The sequence below is a fragment of the Erpetoichthys calabaricus genome, chromosome 7 (assembly GCF_900747795.2).
Source record: "Erpetoichthys calabaricus chromosome 7, fErpCal1.3, whole genome shotgun sequence".
NCBI classification, from domain to species: domain Eukaryota; kingdom Metazoa; phylum Chordata; class Cladistia; order Polypteriformes; family Polypteridae; genus Erpetoichthys; species Erpetoichthys calabaricus.
Window position 1 is genome coordinate 24,679,723 of NC_041400.2, and position 22,300 is coordinate 24,702,022.

The 22,300-nt window shown below is 34.1% G+C and overlaps 1 protein-coding gene across 8 annotated transcripts in view; it reads right to left on the reverse strand.

Moving 5' to 3' along the window:
* The window catches only part of tpm2 (tropomyosin 2 (beta)), a 105,668-nt gene that overhangs the window by 9,195 nt on the left and 74,173 nt on the right, over positions 1–22,300 (reverse strand). For 2 of the 8 annotated variants that reach the window (XM_028804967.2, XM_028804971.2), the window contains 7 exons: positions 17,166–17,299; positions 15,702–15,819; positions 13,614–13,684; positions 11,071–11,146; positions 8,014–8,076; positions 7,290–7,359; positions 1,533–3,722 (listed from right to left, as the gene is read on the reverse strand). In XM_028804967.2, the coding sequence (XP_028660800.1) occupies positions 3,640–3,722; positions 7,290–7,359; positions 8,014–8,076; positions 11,071–11,146; positions 13,614–13,684; positions 15,702–15,819; positions 17,166–17,299 (615 nt within the window). In that variant the 3' untranslated portion in view covers positions 1,533–3,639. Of the gene's footprint in view, positions 1–1,532; positions 3,723–7,289; positions 7,360–8,013; positions 8,077–10,361; positions 10,438–11,070; positions 11,147–13,613; positions 13,685–15,701; positions 15,820–17,165; positions 17,300–22,300 lie in introns of those variants that run through there. The other 6 variants (XM_028804964.2, XM_028804969.2, XM_028804968.2 and 3 more) reach the window with 3 other exon arrangements.

Genomic DNA, 22,300 nt, shown 5'->3' on the forward strand with positions numbered 1-22,300 from the left:
GAATATACCCATAGCATTTCAAAAGAACCAAATTCAGGACTCAGATTTGGCCATTATGTTATGCAAGATTTCCTGTTTAAAAACACTCTTAAATTTATTTTGGTTGCATTGTCATGATCTAACAAAGCCTATTAAATTTTGACAAATATTCTCTCCTGCAGAATCGCTTAACATTCACTTTAATTTATTTCTTCCTTCCAGGTTTGCAAAGCATCCAAGGTCCTCAAGCAGAAAAGCCAGCCCACACCATGATGTTCCAATGCTTCACACCAAAGGTGATTTTTTAGTATTGTATTTTCTATGCTGTATGTTGTATTCTTCAAACACTATGTATTTATACGAGAATATTCAAATGTCATCTCTCCACACAACACTGTACCAGTAGTACTGCAAATGTGTAGATAGTCTTAAACTGAAGATGGGCAGCAAATGTTTTGAACAGCAGTGACATCACACCTGGGAACCTACCACAAGCACTATTTTTATTCAGTGTTTATCATAGATACCCCAAACTAATGTTATCAACTGCACAAGATGTTTGCTGTTTCTGAAAAACAACATTTCTGTTCACATCTTCAATGACTATAAAACATGTCCTTGCATGTGTCTTTATTGGGAACAAATTCAAAAGGGGAGGAGAAGATAGTTACTAGGTATACTGATGAGGGCCTAGGTTTTTAGAAACGCTTTTAAATCTTTATGAGCTTTAACATCTTTTCTTCTGACGTCTTCCAACATTTGTTTTGCTCAAGCCATACTATGCCACAATGAATCTATTATGAAGAATAGGAAAACTTTTTTATATATAAATATTGTACAGTGTCCCTTCAACCCATGTAGATTATCATCTCAGTCATTGAAATACCTGATTACACACATCTTTTCCTTCCTTTAGTATATAAGTAATATGATCAATATACCTTGTAGATATGACAAGGTACCTTTTCGTATGTCTTTAGTTTAACTGGACTGCTTTTATCCAATTATTACACCTTGCATGAAGATCAGATCAGTTTTTAGGAGACATTCATGCAGGAATCTAGAAAATTCCAAAGAATTCCAACAATTGTTACAAAAGTATGGTTTTGTTTTCTATAACCCAATTAAACTCGTACACCCCTCCAAGATATAGCCATCAATTTGCTTCTACACTACCATCCCTTGCATAGAATTCAATCAAATTTTGGCTGAAACTTCAATTCACACAGGAGCCAATTCACAATGTGCCGTTAGCACGATTATTTCAGCAAATCTTTTTTTAAGAACTAACAGGATCTGCATGGAATAAAATTGATACCCCAAATTGTATATATTTCAAAATGTTAGACTAGACCTGAAATGCTAACAGTAATAAATGTATATACACCCTTCTCTTTATGGCTAACACAATCAACTGTAAGCAATCATTTATCAAAGTTTCTGTCCTAACTTGGGAAATTCTTCAGCAAACAATCACAAGGAACTAATCATATTTAGAACACCACCGTCTAAAAGGCCAATTAATTAAACTTTCAAAAATAAATCAAACAAAATGCAGACAAAATGCGTTCCTTTTATTTTATTGATGGGGCAGGGATGAAACACAAGTGAAGTTATATACCAGAACAGAAGACTATATAAAGAAGAGTATGTGTGGCATGTTATTCTTTTTAAATCCACATACTTAAAAGTTGTCAGTCTTTTCTTAATAAATAACTACAAATAAATTCCTGTTCATTTTGAGCTACTTTGTAGGATGTATGTTTGATTTTCCCGCTTCATAAGACAATTTGGAATGTCTTATAGTAAGTGGGCAAATATCATCTTAGCAATCAAACTAAAATTATTACCCAAAAGTATGTGTGTATGGTCAATCTCTGCCCATCTACGAATGCGTGAAAGCTAATCTGTCATTTATTACTACAGATGCATATTTTAAGACCACTGTTCATATTTTGGAAAGGTTAAAACCCAGAATTTCATTGGTGACAACTTTCAACAAAATAACAGCAAGTGGAGATGAGTAAACAACGAATATAACTCATTTAAACTTTAAATAAATAATGTAAGCAGATGCTTCCTTTTATGCATGTAAATGTTGTGTGGGTTTGTATTCTTCTACTTTTTGTTTTTAGCTAAGAAAATACAAGTAAGTACCATGAGTCATCTCCTTTGTAGACTACCATTGATAATAACTGATTATTGTATATAGAACACTTACATGAATACAGTAGTAACAAAAGTTGTGTGGTCTGAATAAGGATATGGCATTTACAGACATCCAACATTTCATCTATTATTTAGTGTTTTGCTCATTTAGGGGTCATATAAAATAAAATGCAAAACAAAAATGAAAATTAGTAGAAAATAGGAGAAATAAATCAATTGAAAGAAACTATAAGGAGCTAGTGATAACTTTTCAGGTCTAAGGATAAAGTTATTAACCCATTGACTCACTTTTTTATATATATTTTATAATATATTCAAGTACAGGTTGAAGCTATAAAGTCAGACATTTAATGCAACTGGTGATAGGACACACAAAAATAAGACATATTTGTGTACAACGGTCACTACTGAACCTGCTGGAAAATTAAAACTATTAAACTATCAGCCTGACATATCTGCTTTTGACCAAATGTTCAAGGCTTCCTTTTTTATGATTTTTAAAAACTGGAAGACACTGAATAACACAACACTTACCAGACTTTCAACAACAATTATTACTGTTTTACCATTAGTTACATGCACATCCCCAGACATATATATATATAACATGAAATGTTTTATAAAGAAGGTCATGTATCAACAAACTTGATATGAGCTGATAAAGGGAAGCTAAGAAACTGCCTTTTGTCTAATATTTAATGGACAATTTGCAATTTAGATACTGCGATCTGCTCAAAGTACAAGGGTAGGAAAGATAAAGTTTACCAATTAACATACCCTGAATTAGGTGGATTAGAACTTAATTGTAGGTGAAATTTGGGTGATTTTTGAAATTTCATTTTATGTGTTCCGTTCTGTCCATAACAGGATTGTAACGTTGAACTGGTTGGGATGGGAAACTTTAGTAAGCACTAAGACAAACCCTTTATAAGGGTCATTCCACAACAATAAACAAGACTTTTTTTTTCACTTTAATGATAAATCACAATTACTATACCATGTAGGCATAGATCTATTTAAGACATGGCACACAAAACAGTCTATGTGATATGCCCTTTGACTTTTTGATTAACTACTACAAAAGGGAGAGAGGTAACCACAATTTTATTTGATAAATGAAGTCTTTGCAATCCAAATCATATGCAAGTTCTAATTAACAGGTTTTCGGCATCATAAATGTTAATTCCTTTTATTTTCAGAAGAAAGTACATCAGACAAGTTGAGTCAATAACTTGCATCAAATACAGTGTTATGTGAATATGATTTATACTTGAAAATGTTGAATTGATGGCATAAAGAATTTAATAACTTGGTCAGAACTGATGAAACTTAAGAACATTAATCTGTCCAAAATATTCTGGAGAGACAGTGGGTTCAACATATGAATGTGTACAGAAAACAAAAGTAAATGAACAGACAGAGATTCCAAGGAAGTGGCTGAAAAGAGAGAAAAGCTGAAAGAAGAATGGAGTAGGCAAAAGGCTGTGCACTTCAGAGTGATGTCATGTCGTTCAAAGCATTGTCCAGCTCTTCACTGATGGCCTTACATTTCAGCTTCTGAGAATACACCTCATCTGTAGCATCACCAAACACCACAGGAAGGCACAGTTTGATGAAAGAAAAAAAAAAAGACAAGGCAGCAAAGAAAATAGTGGGGAAGGAAAAATGACAGACAGTCAGAAGAATGGAAAAAATCAAAGTGAGAAAAAATAAAAATACTTGTACAACAAAATGTCTTAGACAATAGATTTAATGGACACCAACTATTTAAAAGGTTTGATTTTGCAACAGTCAAATAATTATGTCAAAATAAATGGTACAAAAACAACAATAAAAACACTTAAAAAAAATCATGATACATCTGCCTAATCAAATGTTATATTGGCCAGATATATAATTAGTCATTAATGTCTGTTGCAATATTCCCTCAATATTAACACGATTATCAAAAAATGGAATAGTGAGACACACCCAATAACACCAAATGCCGTCAGTATAGTATAAGGTTGTTAGCCTTCACAACAAGCGAGTAGGGGATCAAAGACAAAGAGGCAAGTTAGAAGAATAAAGAAGTTAGTAAGCAACAAATACTTCATACTCAATTTAAACTGAGGTTTAGTAAAATACTACATATGGGCTTTACTAATAAATACAAGAAAAACTTTTCAACTGATCTAAAATATAAATAAAACAAAATCTAGGCAGAATCCTGTCCTGGGTGTTTATTATACCTTATTAACTGGAAGAAGAGAAACTCCAAACCAGACTTGAAAAGAATGACAACAGTTTACACTCACACAAGCCAAAAATGTCAAATATATTTCAAATTACTCAAATTGTTTTGTCATATCCAAATCTAGCCAATCTTTTCAGGATCACCAAGATCTGGTAAGTGTTAAACTAAATATCACATTGAAGAGTACAAGGCCCTAAACCTCATAAACAAGTGTGCACAAAAATACAGGTAAAACATAGAAACAAGCACCCACAAAGATGAGGAAAAAATGCCTTTGTATTTTGCAAACACCCAAACCAAGTAGCAACTCACACAAAACACCATATTATATATACCACCTGTCCTTGCCAAAGAGCTTATGGGACTAACGTCACTGGGGTCACATCACAGGACACACCCTTGAAGTCTTGGGCAATACAGAAATAGCCTATTGTGCACTCTGGCAGCTCTCATACTCCTTCACTACATGCTTTACAAATGAAAAACAAAAATCTGAAGATGCCTCCCAATGTGTTCTATAACTATCTCTACTGCATATGCATAGAGCCAATGAGCCTTTGAATCTGCAGTTGTGAGATGTTATTCTGTTTCTGTAGAAGGACCTAATGAATCCACTGTCCACTGGCAGACGCTATGTCACATCTCCAGACAGTGCAATAGACAAAGAGGAAGCAGAGAGTCCCTGAAAGGTCATCTTGCTCCAAGTCCAGCAGTATGGTGCCTGTTCCTTACTGTTCTGTCACCAATACAGGGACCATGTTTGTCTAGTTTCTGCAGCAGTAAGGCAAGCAGATTTGAACTGATATCTAAGATGAACCAGTCTAATGTGTTAGTCCTGCTATGGTGTGGGCACTCAAGGACAACCACGTTATGGATGCTGGTCTGCTGAAAACTTGCCTGTGGCTAGGACGGGGTGGGGAGGCTTAATCCATAATTCCTGGTGATACCAGAACAGGACATGCCTGCCTACAGCTTATCAATTTCCCTCTTCCTTGCTTCTAATGACATTCAAGATATTAGGGAATGCCCAGTAAAAAAGAAGAAGTGTGCAATTTGTTTTGCTGTGATCTCATCCTCAAATTCAGTCCATGCATTTCTCCATCACTAAATGTCCAACTACCCTTTTAATCTCTTCCTTCATCTTGTTTAAAATGACTTTTGACATCCAATCTTGTCCTTCATTTCTTGTAAAAACCCTCCTAACATACAGTATATATTTGTTTTTCCTTTTAGGTCACGTACCTGACGAAGGTAACACAGACAGAAATGTTGCGTTTCCAACCTTCTATTCAGTATAGTTATTTTTCTTGCTTATTTTAAAATACTAGTATAATTTATATCTCAATAAATTCACTCTTTCTAAAATATATGAGAGCTCATGATGTGCAACAGCTGGCATCAATTAAGACCGAGTGATAATTAATAAAAAACAATTTGTGTGTGTCGAAGTACTGGAACAACCTGCAGTACTCTGCACCTCACTACAAAGTAAAATTTGAAAAACACGGACACAAAACATTTTGTTCATTACTTCCACAGCTATCTTTTGTTCTGGCAGCATGACTGCGCAGCTCTGGCCAATAGCATTTGGAGATTACTAACTTGATTAAATTCTGTGCAGCTAAAGTAGCAGGTGTAGAGCACTGAGTGATACAGAATGATGAAACTAAGATTGGAATAGTCGAGTCATAACATTTTACAGTGAATGGGCTTTTAAATTAGCACCAAATAATTTCATTTTCCTCTGTTATTTTTTAAATGCAAACCATAATAACTTTGACTCAAACTAACAATTGTTCATTGCACAATGAAACCTATAGTATTTAACTGTGATACTTACTTTCATAGCTAAAGCTGCCGCATGCGTCTGAAGTAGCAAGTAGGAACCATACCTGTGCCATTACACATTTTACCACTCATGCATAATTCATTTGTATTGTAAAACACTACTTCATTAATTTATGGAAATCACTATATCTGTGTTCAGGCCTTTTCTTACTAGACTGTAACTTACCAAGAAAGCACACTGCTAAAGTCCACAAAGCTTAAAATACTACAGGGATTTAATTTTCATCATAACTCCTATAATACACCTTTCATAAGAATCAAACAACTCTGCAATATTCTTACTAATACAATTCAGCTACCTACATTTTGAAAACAATTCAAAAACAGTTCAATTTCCAGAATAATGCTAACTAATATTAAAATGATTATTTTTATATAGACACAAATGATGAAGTAATTAAAAATTAAGTGCTGTAGTAGAATCTTCAGAAGAGGCTTTGGTCTTTGAACCTCCTAAGATTTATTTTCACAAGCATGCTCCCGAACTGGAGTTTGTTTTCCTCTACTCCTCAAAGCCTATAGTATGTTATTAAATAAGGCATAGATTTTTAAATTTTTTTTATTTTAACCATTAGAGATATTTAACCAACTAGATAATCTTCCATTATCTCTCTTATAAATTCTATTTTTTCCTTTTAAAAACTTGTAATGTGTTATGAGCTACATTTAAACAAGAAAATGTGCTACAAACATAAACTTTCTTGATTATCTTTCTTTTCCTGAAACTGCTATATTAGTAAGTGAAATCTTTTTCTAAGAAAATAAATTCTCTAATACAGTATCTCTCTGTCAGATACAATTCATAGTCTTTTATCTCCTGTCCTTATCAGACTACAGCCTCCTTGGTTTTACTTTTAAGTTTATCAAACACAAAGACTTGAATAAAGTACATGAAACATTAATGCCGAGCAGGCAGGTACAAAAGGATGTGAACAAATGGTAACATTTTAGACAAAACTCTGGAGTTAGTGCAGAATTAAATGGGAGAAAGCAGTGCTAGATAAGTGACTAGGAATAAGACCTTCATAAGAAAAGAAAACCATCAAAAATAATGTACCTTCCAAGTCATCAATGGTTTTTTCAAGTTTTGCTACAGATCGTTCAGCAAACTCAGCACGGGTTTCAGCCTAAAATTGGAGGAAGAAAACAATATAAATAACTGTTATGGTAATCTTATGTTTTACATAATACTATGCTAACCTATACTGGTACTGTGATAAATTGATCCCTGAATTAATTTCAATTATGCTCAATATGTAATATTGAAATTGTAACCCTCTCCAGTAAAAATGTTACTAAAATGAGATGAGGTGAGAAATCTAATATTAAAAAAATATATATATACTGCATCTTTAGAATGCTGACAGCTATACTATTTGTTAGCCAAAAAATACATCTACACACACCAGTGACCCACACCAATATTAAAATAAAATTAGTGAGTAAAGATTATGTCCTAACACCCATGAGACATCACTCTTATCTTTTGGAGACATGTTGCGAACTTTTTTGTTTAAAATTACATACTAGATAGCTGTTCAATCAAAATAAGAAAAGTGAGAACTGCCACTGTACTAGGAGCATGTATAGCAAAATATAAAATCAGATGAATTTTCTTAAAGTCCTCATAAACAGATAAAAATGGATTTGTGCTCTGTGGAGACCTATACTGCTATCATGGGAGTGTGCACATTCATCAAGCTGGGCTTCAACCGACTGTATATTCTTGATTTTTATTGTGTTGTACTTGTGCAAGTAAGCGCCCAACTTAACATACTTACTTCTTTAAGCTTATCTGTTAGAAGCTTTATTTCTTCCTCATATTTGTCTTCCTTTTGTGAATACTAAAAAAAGAGAAATACTTGAAAACTCTAGTAAAACATGTAACAAAACTCGCTTTCAAGAGTCTTTGTAAACTGTATGTGGCAATACAGTTGAAAATAATTGTCCAAAGATAAAAAAAAATCTAATCAAATGCATAATGTTATTCCAGGATGAAAAGGCCCACATCTATATGAGTTTGCTTAATTAAACAGTACAATACAAACTTGTACAATTCCAACAGCAGCAGCTTTGCACTGACATGTTTAGGTATAGCAGAACAAAGCAGCAGAAACTGCCATCCTTGCTCGTAACAATACTACAGAGGAAACACAGCTTTCAAGTTAATATGACATTCCCTTGTGCAAGTACTTCAAATATCCATACCACATCTATTAATTAAAACACTCATAACAACCATTCACATTTTGCTTATTTTACCAAAAAAACTAAATGAACAATTGGTTTAAAAGCTACTTAAGTGTCATGGTAGGTATGGCATCCCTCCCCACTTAAACTTAATTTAGCAGTTACATTCATTTTTATACTTTAATTCCACTTAAATTATATTTAGAACACCAAAACAATTTTATTGCACTTTTTATTTAAAATAAACAACTACATTTTAATGTCCATATGAGATTGCAATGTATGCAGATTTAATATTAAAAGCAAAAATAAAAGTGGAGATAATATGCTTTTAGAAAAGAATGAAATTAAAGCACAATTCTGATAAAAAAGCTATGATAAAATTTGCAATGAAAAATGCAGGAAAGCACAGACCAAAGAAAGGAAAACAGTTCATCTGCACTAGTTTTGCTTGATACAACCTATAAATAAGCCACGTAACAAATAAAAAATGTATATGACAAATGTAATCTAACATTGCAGTAGATATGAGGGAAACACCCAAATATTAAATGAGGGACAACAATTTTATTTCTTTCTTGTTTTGCTATGAAGAATTCTTGTTAAATTTGGGGCTCTTTTTTATTCTGTTTATTAATGAACATTTCTTGGTAAATAACTACATCTTTAGAAATAATTTTACACTTGTAGAACACGACTTGAACAACTATATTCCCATATATAAATACTGAAAAAGACATGTTACTACCTTAAAGTATACTTATTTTTGTTTTTACTAATTTCTAGAAGCATGTTCCTAGTGTAAAATAGCAGGCAATGTATTAGAATTTAAATTGCAAGACAGCCATTTCAATCTCCACGACACACTGACCAACTTACTCCCTACATTAGGTCTTGATTTAGTGACATGGGGTGGTGTTTACTACTTGCAGGTTCAGTACAGAATAAAAACAGTTTATAAACTTCGTAACATGAACAAATCCCACATTCAATAAAACAGCTGAATTAGTCAGTCAGTCGCTCAGTCATTTTCTATCCGCTTAGTCCCGACAGGGCCGCAAGGGTGGTGCAGCCTATCCCAGCCAACATTGGGTGCAACGCAGAAACAAACCCTGGAAAGGACTCCAGTCCATTGCAGGGCAACAGATGTTCCCTTTTACTGTATCCTGAAAATTATTCTGTAGTTAAGAACAAACATTCTAAAATCAATTTTCAGAATATAGTGAGTTACACAACATGTTACAGGAATCATTCTGCTTTGCTTTTCGTCACAAATCCTAGTATGCCATGTTGTAAATGCTCGACATTAAATTCAGTACATGAATGTAGCAAACACAGCAATACCTAATTTGTCCTTGTTTTGTTAAACTCACGTATTTTATTTAATTGACCAATTAACAATATATGTTGTGATTAAAGGTAATACAATGTAATGTTTACATGATATGGCTACAATCACATGGTTGTAGCTGGCTTGGGATGGGATATGCAAGTATTACTACAGCAACTTGCCGAGAGGACTTTTTTTGATTCACACATCTAGAACATCTAACAATACTCAGTGAGTCTCTTAATGTTAATTGAACAAATCTACAATTATATTCTTTTACCAAAAAAAATGTGAAAACCTGCCATCAGAGATTGGTGGAGAAGAAATACTTGGATAATTTGAATGATACCTCCACATTATATTTAAAAAAACACCTTTGTAGAAATAATGAAGTAGTAAAAAAAAAAAAAAAAAAACCCACACAGCTAGAAGACCGAGTGATAAACCTCACAAGTCAATGCACAAAGTGCAAATGCTTCCCTTTAACCAGTTATTAATTAAAACAATTCCCAATGAATAGGACAGCCTAGGCAATAACCTCTTAAACAAACAAGTTCCTATCCTGCAGTAAGAAAGATATTCCACTATCATTATACGTCTAACCCCTACCTTGTCAGACTGAGCTTCCAGAGACTTCAAGTTGTTGGCGACATTTTTCAACTCTTCCTCAAGATCAGCAGATTTACTGTTCAAAGGCAAGATAAATGGAAAATAGGGAGGGAAGAAAGAGGAACTTCAGGAGATGGAGCAGAGTATGCATGAAGGAAACCCATAGCAGCCCTAGACATGTTACCACCCACATTGGTCACCACAGAGCATCTACATACAAGCTGCTCCATGGATACCAACAGGTGCAAACATCATTTGGAACACTGTAACGTCCCTGCCTGCTTATTCAGTAAATCAGTGTGCCCAGCTGTGGTGTACAATGAAAAGCTTGGTGAAAAAATAAATTGAATTATAATATTTACTCTCAAAAATGTGGTGAACAATTTTAAAAACCCATAGTTGGGGGGTGGGGCTCCTTTTCATTTTTCACAAAAAAAAACTGATGGCGGTTTTACTTGCTATGGGCCTCCTCTGCATTGAACCCATGTCACAACTGTGCTTTAGCCAAGCAAGCAGATTCCAGAAGAAAAAAAGAAAGGTAAAAAAGGCACAGAATAAGGAGCCAGTATGCTGCAAAGTAGGTTAGAGTACATTTTGTTTTCCACCAAAGGAAACAAAAGCATGATGGGAAGAGGAAGCAGGAAACTGCTGGAGTAAAGGAACTATTGCAAGTAGTTTTATTTTTTCCTCACTACATTTTAGCCAGTACCTCTTCTTCTGTTGACATCAGGGATTTCAAATTCTGGTCCATTATTCTAAGCTCCTCTTCCAGCTGTCTGACTCGGCTGGGTTAGTCCACAGCAAAGGGAGCAGCAAACAACACAATTCCCAGGGGGATGCAATCAGGCATGCATTACAAAAAAAAAAGGGAAAAGAACAAAATGGAGTGCCCTGATGCTGTTAGTCATTTCAAAAGTGTTTGGTTTCACTTGTTAGATCAATTTTATAACCAGGAACTGAAATATCCATATGCCCCAAGACCAAACGCTAGCAATTTTATACCGAGTACACTATATCCAGATTCAAACAAAATTAATCTTCAGTAATTTTTAGTCACAAATGGTGAAGATGTGCTTTAGTTTAGGTCTTAGAAACCCATGAAACTATTAATTTGGAAATTTGCTTTTCCCATAAATTCCAAAAGAACATTATAGTTTAAAATAGCATATGAGCCCATCCAATTTGTCACTGGACATGTCTATGACATTCGTGTTCAGACCACAGAACGTAACAAAAGCTTTAACAAATGTTCAAGTCATAAGTACAGTAATAAACCAAAACTATTATTCTCTCTCTATTTTTCAGTCTTTGCTGGAATTTCAGTTCCTTTTAAATCATGCAATATAATACATAATTCTAAAAATTACTTTCTCTCTCTCCATATCACATAATTAAACATAAGATTATTTGATCAAAATTCAAACAAAACAATTGTATGTCCTGATGCAATTACCATTAAAATAAAGCAATAAAACAGGAATAAAAATCTTAAAAATATCTCATACTTATTTACGTTTATGTAAATAACTTATAAAAATGAAAAAGAATTCCAAAATCTGACTAATGCAAAATTAATTTAAAAAAAGTGTTTTATGCTGATGAAGTAGAAAATTCTTTTGCATTGCAAATAGCTAACTTCACTAAGAATGAAATAAGTAAACTTGAAATTATCCTGCCCTCATTTATTCCTTTTAAAAAGATCCTGAAGCATAAGATCATTGGACTATAATATTTTAGTGGATGGAGGCAGTGACAGCTGTAATATTATTATATATATGCTCATTTATGAACCAGTTCATGGATAAAGAGATACTAGTTATCATGACTGAAGATATGCCAGTTTAGGTCATATTTTATTTGAGAAACTACTTTCTTAAAGGAGACTATTTGCCATCTTTTGTGACACCTATATTTGCCATAATGGATATCTGCAGGTGGGTATTACAATAAACAACTGTCACCATTACTCTTTTGGCAAGCTTGTGGCACTTAGGCAGAATAAGGCTATACTTTATTTTAAACTATCCACTTTTTAAAAACACACAAAGACTTTTCACCGCCAAAGACTCATCGTCGATAAACTGAGTGTAATATTCTATCTCTAAATTGCTCCAGTATGAACAGGTATGCAGCAAGGATGGAGTGTATCTTCTGGTGAACTAGCATTTCACCCTAAGACACTTGTGCTTTATGTATAGTCCAAAGCCTTGCTCTATTATACATGTCTAAACACAGTCCAGTCTGCAGTAGTCCACAGCAGGTATTTTAAGGAAATGGCTTTCTTGCTGTCACTTGCCCTGTCAAACCTGCAACACAGAAGAAACAGAGACTTTTTTCCCCCGACCGCTGTTAAGCGCCTATCACACAAGTCGGTGACCCTTAGAAACCTTTCTTATTATTGGGTTGTGACTTTGGGTCTGCCAAATCTCTTCTTATCCAACTTTCTTCCAGTTTCCAATTGCCTTTAGATTGTGCAGGACTTCACTGTACTCACTGACACTTTGATTTGTTTTACAGTTTCTCGAACTGAAAGGCCTACACTTCTAAGGGTAATAATGCTCTGTCTCATTTCATTTGTTAATTGCGTTTTCTTGCCTTTACACTGTACAAAGTTGTAAATTCCAGTGATAATGTTGTCCAAGTAGTACTTCAGAGGATGTAGTAACACAGTCTGTTCCAACTCTGCTTTAAGGCAAACAGGGGATTTAAGGAATCCCCAGAAGTTAGGACACCTGTGCAAACTGTCTGCTTCAACTTGGAAGGCTTAATTTACTTTAACTGCTGCAGATCCTCTGTAGGTTGTAACCTATAAAGTTGTTCATTAAGAAGGCCCATTTGTAATATTCTGATATTTCCTTTTTTTTTAATCTAAACTTTAAATGTAAACCTCTGGCAGTTTACTGCTTACCTTTTCACCATGTTAGGTCATTCATTGCATTTCAACTAATTAAATTTGAAGAAAAACGGAGGTGTTCTAAAACTAAAACAGTAGCGTATATGAATGTACTTTCTTCAGTTATAACACATTATATTTAGGTTTATTTATTAAAACATATTAATTTCTACCAAATCACAGTAAAATTCATGGGAAGATAAAACTCTACCCTGACAGTAAATTAACTACAGTTAAAAAAATGGAGAGAGAGATTCTATATATATATATATATATATATATATATACACATATACACACACATAATTTAGTGGTGGTGTTTTAGACAAAACATCTAATTTACAGATATTGAAACTTACGCTTCTGCAACCTCAGCACGCTCCTCCGATCTTTCCAGTTCACCTTCCAGAATAACAAGCTTGCGGGCCACCTAAAAAATTAATCCAAGACGTTTGGTATCAAAGATACACTGGTTGACCTCTGGAATGAAATGCATGCTTTTGCAAAACAAAAGGACATTACTATACTAACAGCTCTTAAATTTGTGTATCATACATTTGCCAAGTATCATCTGAAACCAAAACATTGCAAGGCCAGAACTGTCAGGTCCTGATGGGTATAGATAGGATTAATTCCAGATGTTTTGCCGTCTTCAGCCTATAGCACAAATATACTTCTGAAAATGCACAACCTTCAATTCGGACTTCATTTTTTTCCTGAATTTTCATATTTCTGTTTAGCTTGAAGAACAACATTATAAGAGTGTTAGCACCCACTGGCACCTAACGCTATACCAATTTTGCTATGCTAATATAAGTAACAAAACAAATCTTTATGAATAAACTTTACTACAGGAGTCATTAAATGTACTGTGAGTCTTTACAAGAAATAAAACCCGGAATCTGAAAAAATCAGTTTTATGGATCATCAGATCCAATTTATGTTCTTGCCTAACTTTCAAGCATCATTGCAGGATTTGGGGCCAGTAAAAGTGATCAGCCACTGGCAAATTTCTTCTACTTAAGTGAGTACAAAATGATAAACTTTTTTTAGAAATGATATTAAAAGATGTTTCCGCAGACTATTTCTACATCTGAAATGAGAGTATGTCACACATTCAATTTTATGGAAAACATTCTCCTAATCAGAAGGAAAAATATTAATATGCTAATAATATCAAATCTATTTTTACAGTCACATATCCCTATAATGTATTTGTAAATTCAGTTTTCCAATTTTATGCATATTTTATGTACAGTTTAGTCATTATTGAGAAAGACACGACTTGTAAGCAGGAGCAACATTTCTTATTTTGCCATTAAGTTGCCCAACATTTATCATTTAAATGGCCACAACATGTTAGGAAAATGAGAAAATAAATTAATAAAATATAGTGCCACACATGTGGAATCTTCCCCTTTTAGTTACTTTGTATATTTACATTGGGAAGCCTGTAACTGCTGTTGACATACACATTTATTTACTCAAAAAACATTCTTCAAATCAGCTCTGCCTTCGTACATTTGAATCAATGATTCAATTTTTCAAATTAGTAGGGCTGACAGCTGAAAACAAATCATTTCCCCAGCCTCAGATGACTGGAGGGTAGACCGAAACAGATGTGGTTTGCATAACACTAATAGTATTGTAATGAAAAGCAGCAAAAAACAAAACACCACTAATGAAATAACATTAACAAAATGACAAAACCTAAACAACCCCCTAAAAATCAAACTTAAAAAGGTCCTCTTTAAAAGGAAAAGAATAAACCTTGATCGGCACTGTTAGTAATTCACATTAAACACCAGAAAAATAAAAGGTTATCATATTACCTAAAATGAGATATTTATTTTTTAAAAATCCAGAAGAAAATGTTATAGAATTTCATACAAATTTACTGGATGGAAATTTTTTCATTATCTATTCGCTTTTCAGCCTTACAGTTAGCCTAACTTCTGATATCTTATTCCCAACAGTTTTTAATAAATGAGCAGAAAGACTTTAGATGTCAGGAATTAATAAAAATATGAAATTTTAATCCTAACTTTTGATGTTCTATGAATGATTAGTCTTTAATACCCAGCATTTCTGGAAGACTAACTAAAACCCATTGTTTCTAGCATATGCTCATCAATTAGTATAAATTAATTTAGCTTTTTGTTCATCTATCATCTATATTAAAATTATAACTTTTAAATGGCATTTCACTTAGAACAAGAACATTTTTCGGAAATATAAAAAGTACCTTTGAAAAGTCCATGTGCCCAAAAATACAAGTTAGAAGCAGTAGAGAGTATGGAGAACACAGTTTGGTCAGTGCTATACATTTTTACAGTATACAAGGTCTTTGGAGTCTATCATTCTTTGTATAGTTTATAAAAGTGTCAAGCAAGGGACACAGTATTTACTAAGGAAAGAAAGATAAAAAGAGAAAATGCAAATTTTACCTCTTCATATTTTCGGTCTGCCTCTTCTGCAATATGCTTGGCTTCCTTCAGTTGCATCTCCTGAATCTCCATTTTTTCTTCATCCTTCATTGCTCTGTTTTCAATCACCTTCATACCTCTACACAAGTGTAAACACAATCATTAACAAACAAACAGAACAGTAAACTGCAAAGAAAGGACTGCAAATAAACCATTCATGAAAATGTATCAAAACTTTGCTAAAATTCCTGCAACTAGCAATTGTATTAAAAACATTCCAAAATGACTAATGCTACAGTACTGTACTCAGTATGTCAGCCTAAGATTTGATACAACTAAATTTTAAGACATATACACTATTACTTTTCTTTGGAAGTGTAAGTTTAAAAGCAAAGATTGTTTATTTTTCTGTATTTGTATATTGGGTTTCCACCACTTACTAAATTAACAGGACTGCAACTTAAGAAAAACATTGTGAAACTATATAAAAACCTCAGTTTGACCTTTCTGTCATTAACACAACCACAGTAACGACATATACAAATAATAACCACTAAATGGAAGTTAAAAAAAAATAACATATCGGCAGCAACATACATCTTCTGTACATTTGTTTGTAACTCTGAAGCAGACTTTCAAATGTACCCAGTTTCCGCAATAACACGTAAAAAGAATCTCACTAGTAAGGCTTCCTGTTTCTATGGCACACTTGTGAGAGGTTCCAGATAATGCTGGAACATTTAATAGTATTACAGAAAGGCTACAATGTTAGGCATTTAACAATATGGTGAAGCAATGAAACATATTAACCAATACTGTGAGGTAGCAACACCATATAATGTTGCTGTTATGTTTTACCATCTGTTATGCTCACTCTGGTGCAACCTGTTGTTAGTGGTGCCCAAGCTAATTTGCACTTCTATTTGAGAAAAATTTCATCTGATCATGCACAAGTATTTAAAACAACTGACTTTACATCAGCTCTTGATTGCAAAGTCTTTTCTTGCTTCATATTAACATTCTTTTTTTTTTTTTTTAAATGACATTGCCTTGTAGATTTTTCAGCTCCCATTCACCTCTTAACAGTCAAGAAGTTGTCAAAGGTGATACCCAGACAGCACTCTTGTATATGTGAATAAAAACTTGCCTTCGTTAACAACTCTCCAAATGCTTTAAACATCAATGGTGATGTCAGCATGAAAATACAAGTCAGAAATTCAGTACAATATACAACGTAGTCACTAAAATGAGACCCTTGGTCTTTACACAGCTCAAACCAATTAAGACATTTTTTTTAAAGCCTTGCAGTCAATATCTAAGCAAATTTTGCTTCTGTGAGCAGGATTTAGTACGCGCGTTTTCTATTTGGTATATCCATTGTACATAATATTACAATTCTTCACACAAACATGCAGTTAAATAATGACATTACTCATTGTAGAATATTTTTTCAACAGAGAGCAGTAATGTAGTAAAATGACTTGCCTCTCACTTTCATCAGCGGCCTTTTCAGCTTCCTCAAGCTTCTGCAAGGCAGTGGCAAGGCGTTCCTGAGCTCGGTCCAACTCTTCTTCTACCAGTTGTATACGCCGGTTCAGAGAGGCCACTTCAGCTTCTGCCTACAATTAGTGAAATAATAAAACATTTAGTGTACTATTATCCATCAGGCCTCTCTCTTAATCTCAGGGTCACAACAAGGCAGCATTTATGTCTGCAGCACTGGATGCAATGATGGCAACCAGCCATGAACAAACAACTTAGCAGCACAATTCTTTAAGCAAATATCAATATGATATAACACGAATGCAATAGTGAATGTTCATTATCAAAAAAGATTTCTTAGTACATTTTTGTCAAACTAACTTTGCTACTTTTGCTTAAAATTAATAACATCACACCTTTCACCTATATGGAGTTTTATGATGATTGAAACAGATGTTAATGGATAGCCAAATTTTCCCTGGGGGCAAATAAAGTCTCTCTCTCTCTCTCTCTCTCTCTCTCTGTGTGTGTGTAGTAGTAAACACAAGCAAGAAATTGGGGCTTGACAGGGCACCAGTCCACCGCAAGGCCACACACAAACGTACCCACACTTAAATATGCTGCTTAATTACTGGGAAAATGTTGAAAATTTAACCACACAGAAAAGAAAGAAGTATCCTGCAAAATTTACTGGGCACCCATTCTGAAACCTTAAAAAAGGTTAAAATATATACAATTTAACATGGTTTGGTCACAAAAGCTTACATGGAACAGAAATGGCTTCCTCCAGCCACCTGTTATTACTTTACAATCCAGCCTGTAAAATTTTATTTGGCTATAGTTACAATGTTGTGCATTTGATTATCTTGCACAGATGTTAACTGAACTCTTACTGTTCAAGGCACATATAATGAAAGTTCACAAGATTAGAAAAGCATTGCATTTTGGTCATTAACTGTACCAAATAATTTTTAAAATGTTTTTCACCTTATTTCACCATCCATTTTCACTTCTCCAATTTTGACCAACGTTCTATTTTATATTTAATAATGTCTTGTTAGAATGCAAAGTATATATCATACATATATAAACTAGACTATAAATATAGCCGGTCATAAATCCTAAAGAGAGAAAGAAATACCTCTGTAGCTTGAAATTTCCATTAGTTATTAATTACTACACGTTATGTTAAATTTAAGGCTTTATGGCTATTTTAACTGTAAAAAGGTACAAATTTAAATAATTTAACCATGAAAATCGTGTATGTTTTGTGTTCGAATGATAAAACAAGCCAAAACAATGAACTGCCTATCTGCCTAATTACAATATACTGCTAAGAATATAAAGTTAGGGATAAAGTTATAGGAAAATCAGACTGAGACCTTTTATTTTTTTTTGTACTGGCCATGAAGCAATGACCACAAAACTTAAGTTTGAATGCTCACACTATACATCCTTGATGGAATCGATCATAGTTGTTCAGCATTTCTCATGACTGACTTACTAATGTCTGAGCTTGATTATGATCCACTATATTTAATGACTTAAAACCAATTTGAACCAAATAGAAACGGTCCCCTTAACTACTTCAAACACCCTACTATCTATAAAATGAGGTGACCAAATCAAAACACCCATCACTTGCATATTAAATTGATGGAGACCTGAGCGAATAAATCAAAGGAATAAAATAATAAAACCCTATTTTTGCTCAGAAATGTAGAAAATTATATTTAATTAAAATTAACTTGAATATGGAGAGTTAATATCGGGGTGTCTTCAAGACACCGTTATAAAGCATGTTAGCAGCTCACAAATGACAGCATAGTTGCTGCTGTTAATTACTAATTCATGTCACATAATGCTGCTGTTTCATGAAATAAAGTTTAAACAAAGTAACAGCACTATAAAAATAAGGTTAGGAGGGGGGAACATTTTTTAAACAAATTTACTTTTCACAATGATTGAAATACAGCTATCCTTAGGTTCTGTTTAAATAGCTATTGATTTTGAAAATTCCAGAATTAGCAGATTGACCTTTTTTAAATCTCAATACCTCAGTCCAATATATGTTAAAATAAATTCCGCAAATCCCCCATTTTTTTTAATCCATTTGTTACCTTGTTTTGTTTGTAGTTATGGCTGAGAAAAGTTGTAAAACGTATGCTTTTATGGAGAATGATTATAACAAAATTATTGATACAATGGGTGTCAATGGAGTCCAATGCTGAAAAGTAGTCCAAGAAAAGGAAAAAAAAAATGTACTTATGTATCATAATCCACGTTTGGTATCCAGTTGTATAGCTACAAACTCTCAACCATATATACTTTTTCTAAGATACTGTCCTATTTTTGCTATAATACTGACATCCATTGTACCCTAAGTTCTTGTCAATAAGCCGCGGCTTATCTAAGGAAAAAAGTTGTGAAAATGAAAAAATAGAATATCGGCTTATACATAAGTCCGGCTTATACATCCATCGCGGGGGTTGCGTTCCAGAGCCACCCGCGAAATAAGAATATCCGCGAAGTAGAAACCATATGTTTATATGGTTATTTTTATATTGTCATGCTTGGGTCACAGATTTGCGCAGAAACACAGGAGGTTGTAGAGAGACAGGAACGTTATTCAAACACTGCAAACAAACATTTGTCTCTTTCAAAAGTTTAAACTGTGCTCCATGACAAGACAGATGACAGTTCAGTCTCACAATTAAAAGAATGCAAACATATCTTCCTCTTCAAAGGAAGAAACAAATCAATATGTCTGTTTGGCTTTTAAGTATGCGAAGCACCGCGGCACAAAGCTGTTGAAGGCGGCAGCTCACACCCCCTCCGTCAGGAGCAGACAAAGAGAGGGAGAGGGAGAGTTTGTTTTTCAGTCAAAAATCAATACGTGCCCTTCGAGCTTTTAAGTATGCGAAGCACTGTGCAGCATGTCTTTTCAGGAATCAGCTTTACAAAAGATAGCAACGTGAAGATAATCTTTCAGCATTTTTAGACGAGCGTCTGTATCGTCTAGGTATGCAAACAGCCCCCCTGCTCAATCCCCATACGTCAGGATCACAGATAGTCAGCGCAAGATTGACAGAAAAGTAAGCAATCTAGCTTCTCAGCCATCTGCCAATAGCGTCCCTTGTATGAAATCAACTGGGCAAACCAACTGAGGAAGCATGTACCAGAAATTAAAAGACCCATTGTCCGCAGAAATCCGCGATATATATTTAAATATGCTTACATATAAAATCACAATTTAAATGACCGCTACGCGCTCGTGTTGACTCGGCGACGCCCAGAGCAGAAAGAACGCGCTCCGGCCGCTCCAACCGCGCCATGCGGGGAGTGAGAGAGACGGCAATATCTCACACTCTCTCCCCCCTTAAAGAAATTAAATGGGCGCGAGTGAGACCACTGACCTCCCTCCCTTCTATTAGTTATAGGTTATAGTATGTTCGGCTTATCCATGAGTCCGGCTTATCTATGATACGATTTTATTTTAAAAATTCGTATGATTTTTGGTCTCCGGCTAATACATGAGTCCGGCTTATAGACAAGAACTTAGGGTATCAATAAGTTTGTTACCTATGTTTCTCCTAAAAACATGGCATTAAAATTTTTTCACTGCCAAAACTACAAATTCTGGGGTGTAAGTAACACATAAAAATATTTTTTTGGGTGGAGTACTCCTTTAAAACATTTAAAACTGTAAAAGGCTTCTCAGTGGAAAAGGTAATATAAAGGATAGAATAAGAAAAAAGTAAAAGGAGCAGTTGACAGACACTCTGGACTTAGCAAAAGCTCCGACTCAGAGATAGAGAGAGTAGTGTAGCTTGGGAGGATTTGGACCATACTCCAGTAGAACACCAACTTCTTTTTAATATCTATATTGCAAAGAATTCAGTTTGTTTCTCTCTTCTTCAGTTTTATAAACAAACAACAGTATAAGTAAAGCAGCAGGGGAGCCAACAAAGCCAAATGAGAATCTGACAGCAGATTTAGAATTTTATAAGTGTTTTACATTACATTCAGAGGCTCTGTGGTCTTTCTCTGAAAGTGATTTATAAATCAATAAAAGGTTCGTGGAAAAAGTATCCTAAACATAGAAAATGCCAAATGCCCAGGTCTATTTGAGTCTGGTGGACATCTTCAGACTTCGGTAACTTTAAACATCTGCTGTTCTAAGTAGAACAGGAATGAAGTTAGTTAAGAGTTACTTATTTACCTGTTCAGGTTAACTCATTATAACAAGTTCAGCTCAACTGCTGAAGGAGAAACCCTTAGACTTATTGCTATCATAAGGCAATAAGCCAAGTTAAACATTGTCAGGAGCAAAAGAGAAGGCAGGGAAGAATGTAGCATGTCAAGGTTAAAATACACCATGCTAGGTGCAAAGTTTAAAAAAAAAAAATCTATCAGTTTCAATTTCTGCTTAACAACACGTTACTACTCATATACTGACCAATCCTTTAATACTTACACCACCTAAGACTTACTTCAGCCTGATAAGAACCCTAGGAAAATTTAGGCATTTCCTCATAATGCAGAGTACAGAAACATTAACTCATACATTTGTCTCAAATAAAACTGACTTCTACAATGCCCTGCTCATAGACCTCCAGTTAATTCAATCTACTGTCAATGTTAGTGGAAATGCCTGCAGAAAGTCTAGTATGACTTATCCATAAAAATTCTTCTAGCTAAGGAGATATTTCAAAATCCTCCCCATAAATTATATAATGCTTTAAATAACATAATTTATTAATGTTAACATTCAAGTGTGTAAACCACAATTAACTCACTACCAAAGTAGACAATAGAAAACTGACGTTTGGTAAAATTTTTCCGATATTTTAGAAATCAAGAAAGCATATATTTCTCTATATAGAGAATCATTTTTCTCCCCCATAACTTAATGGGCAAAAAGTCTAGCTGCTCTACCAATAACTATTTTAGTTATCTGGATTCAAAGAAATACTTATACAAGATGATGTGTTACACAGACATGGCAGAATGGGGCACATGATCTGTGCATCTGTCTCACACATCTAGCATCTTGTATGGTGTTTGCACATTCTCCCAGTGTTTGCCTAGGTTTTCATCGGAGTACTCTAGTTTTCACCAACATCCCACATTAGGTT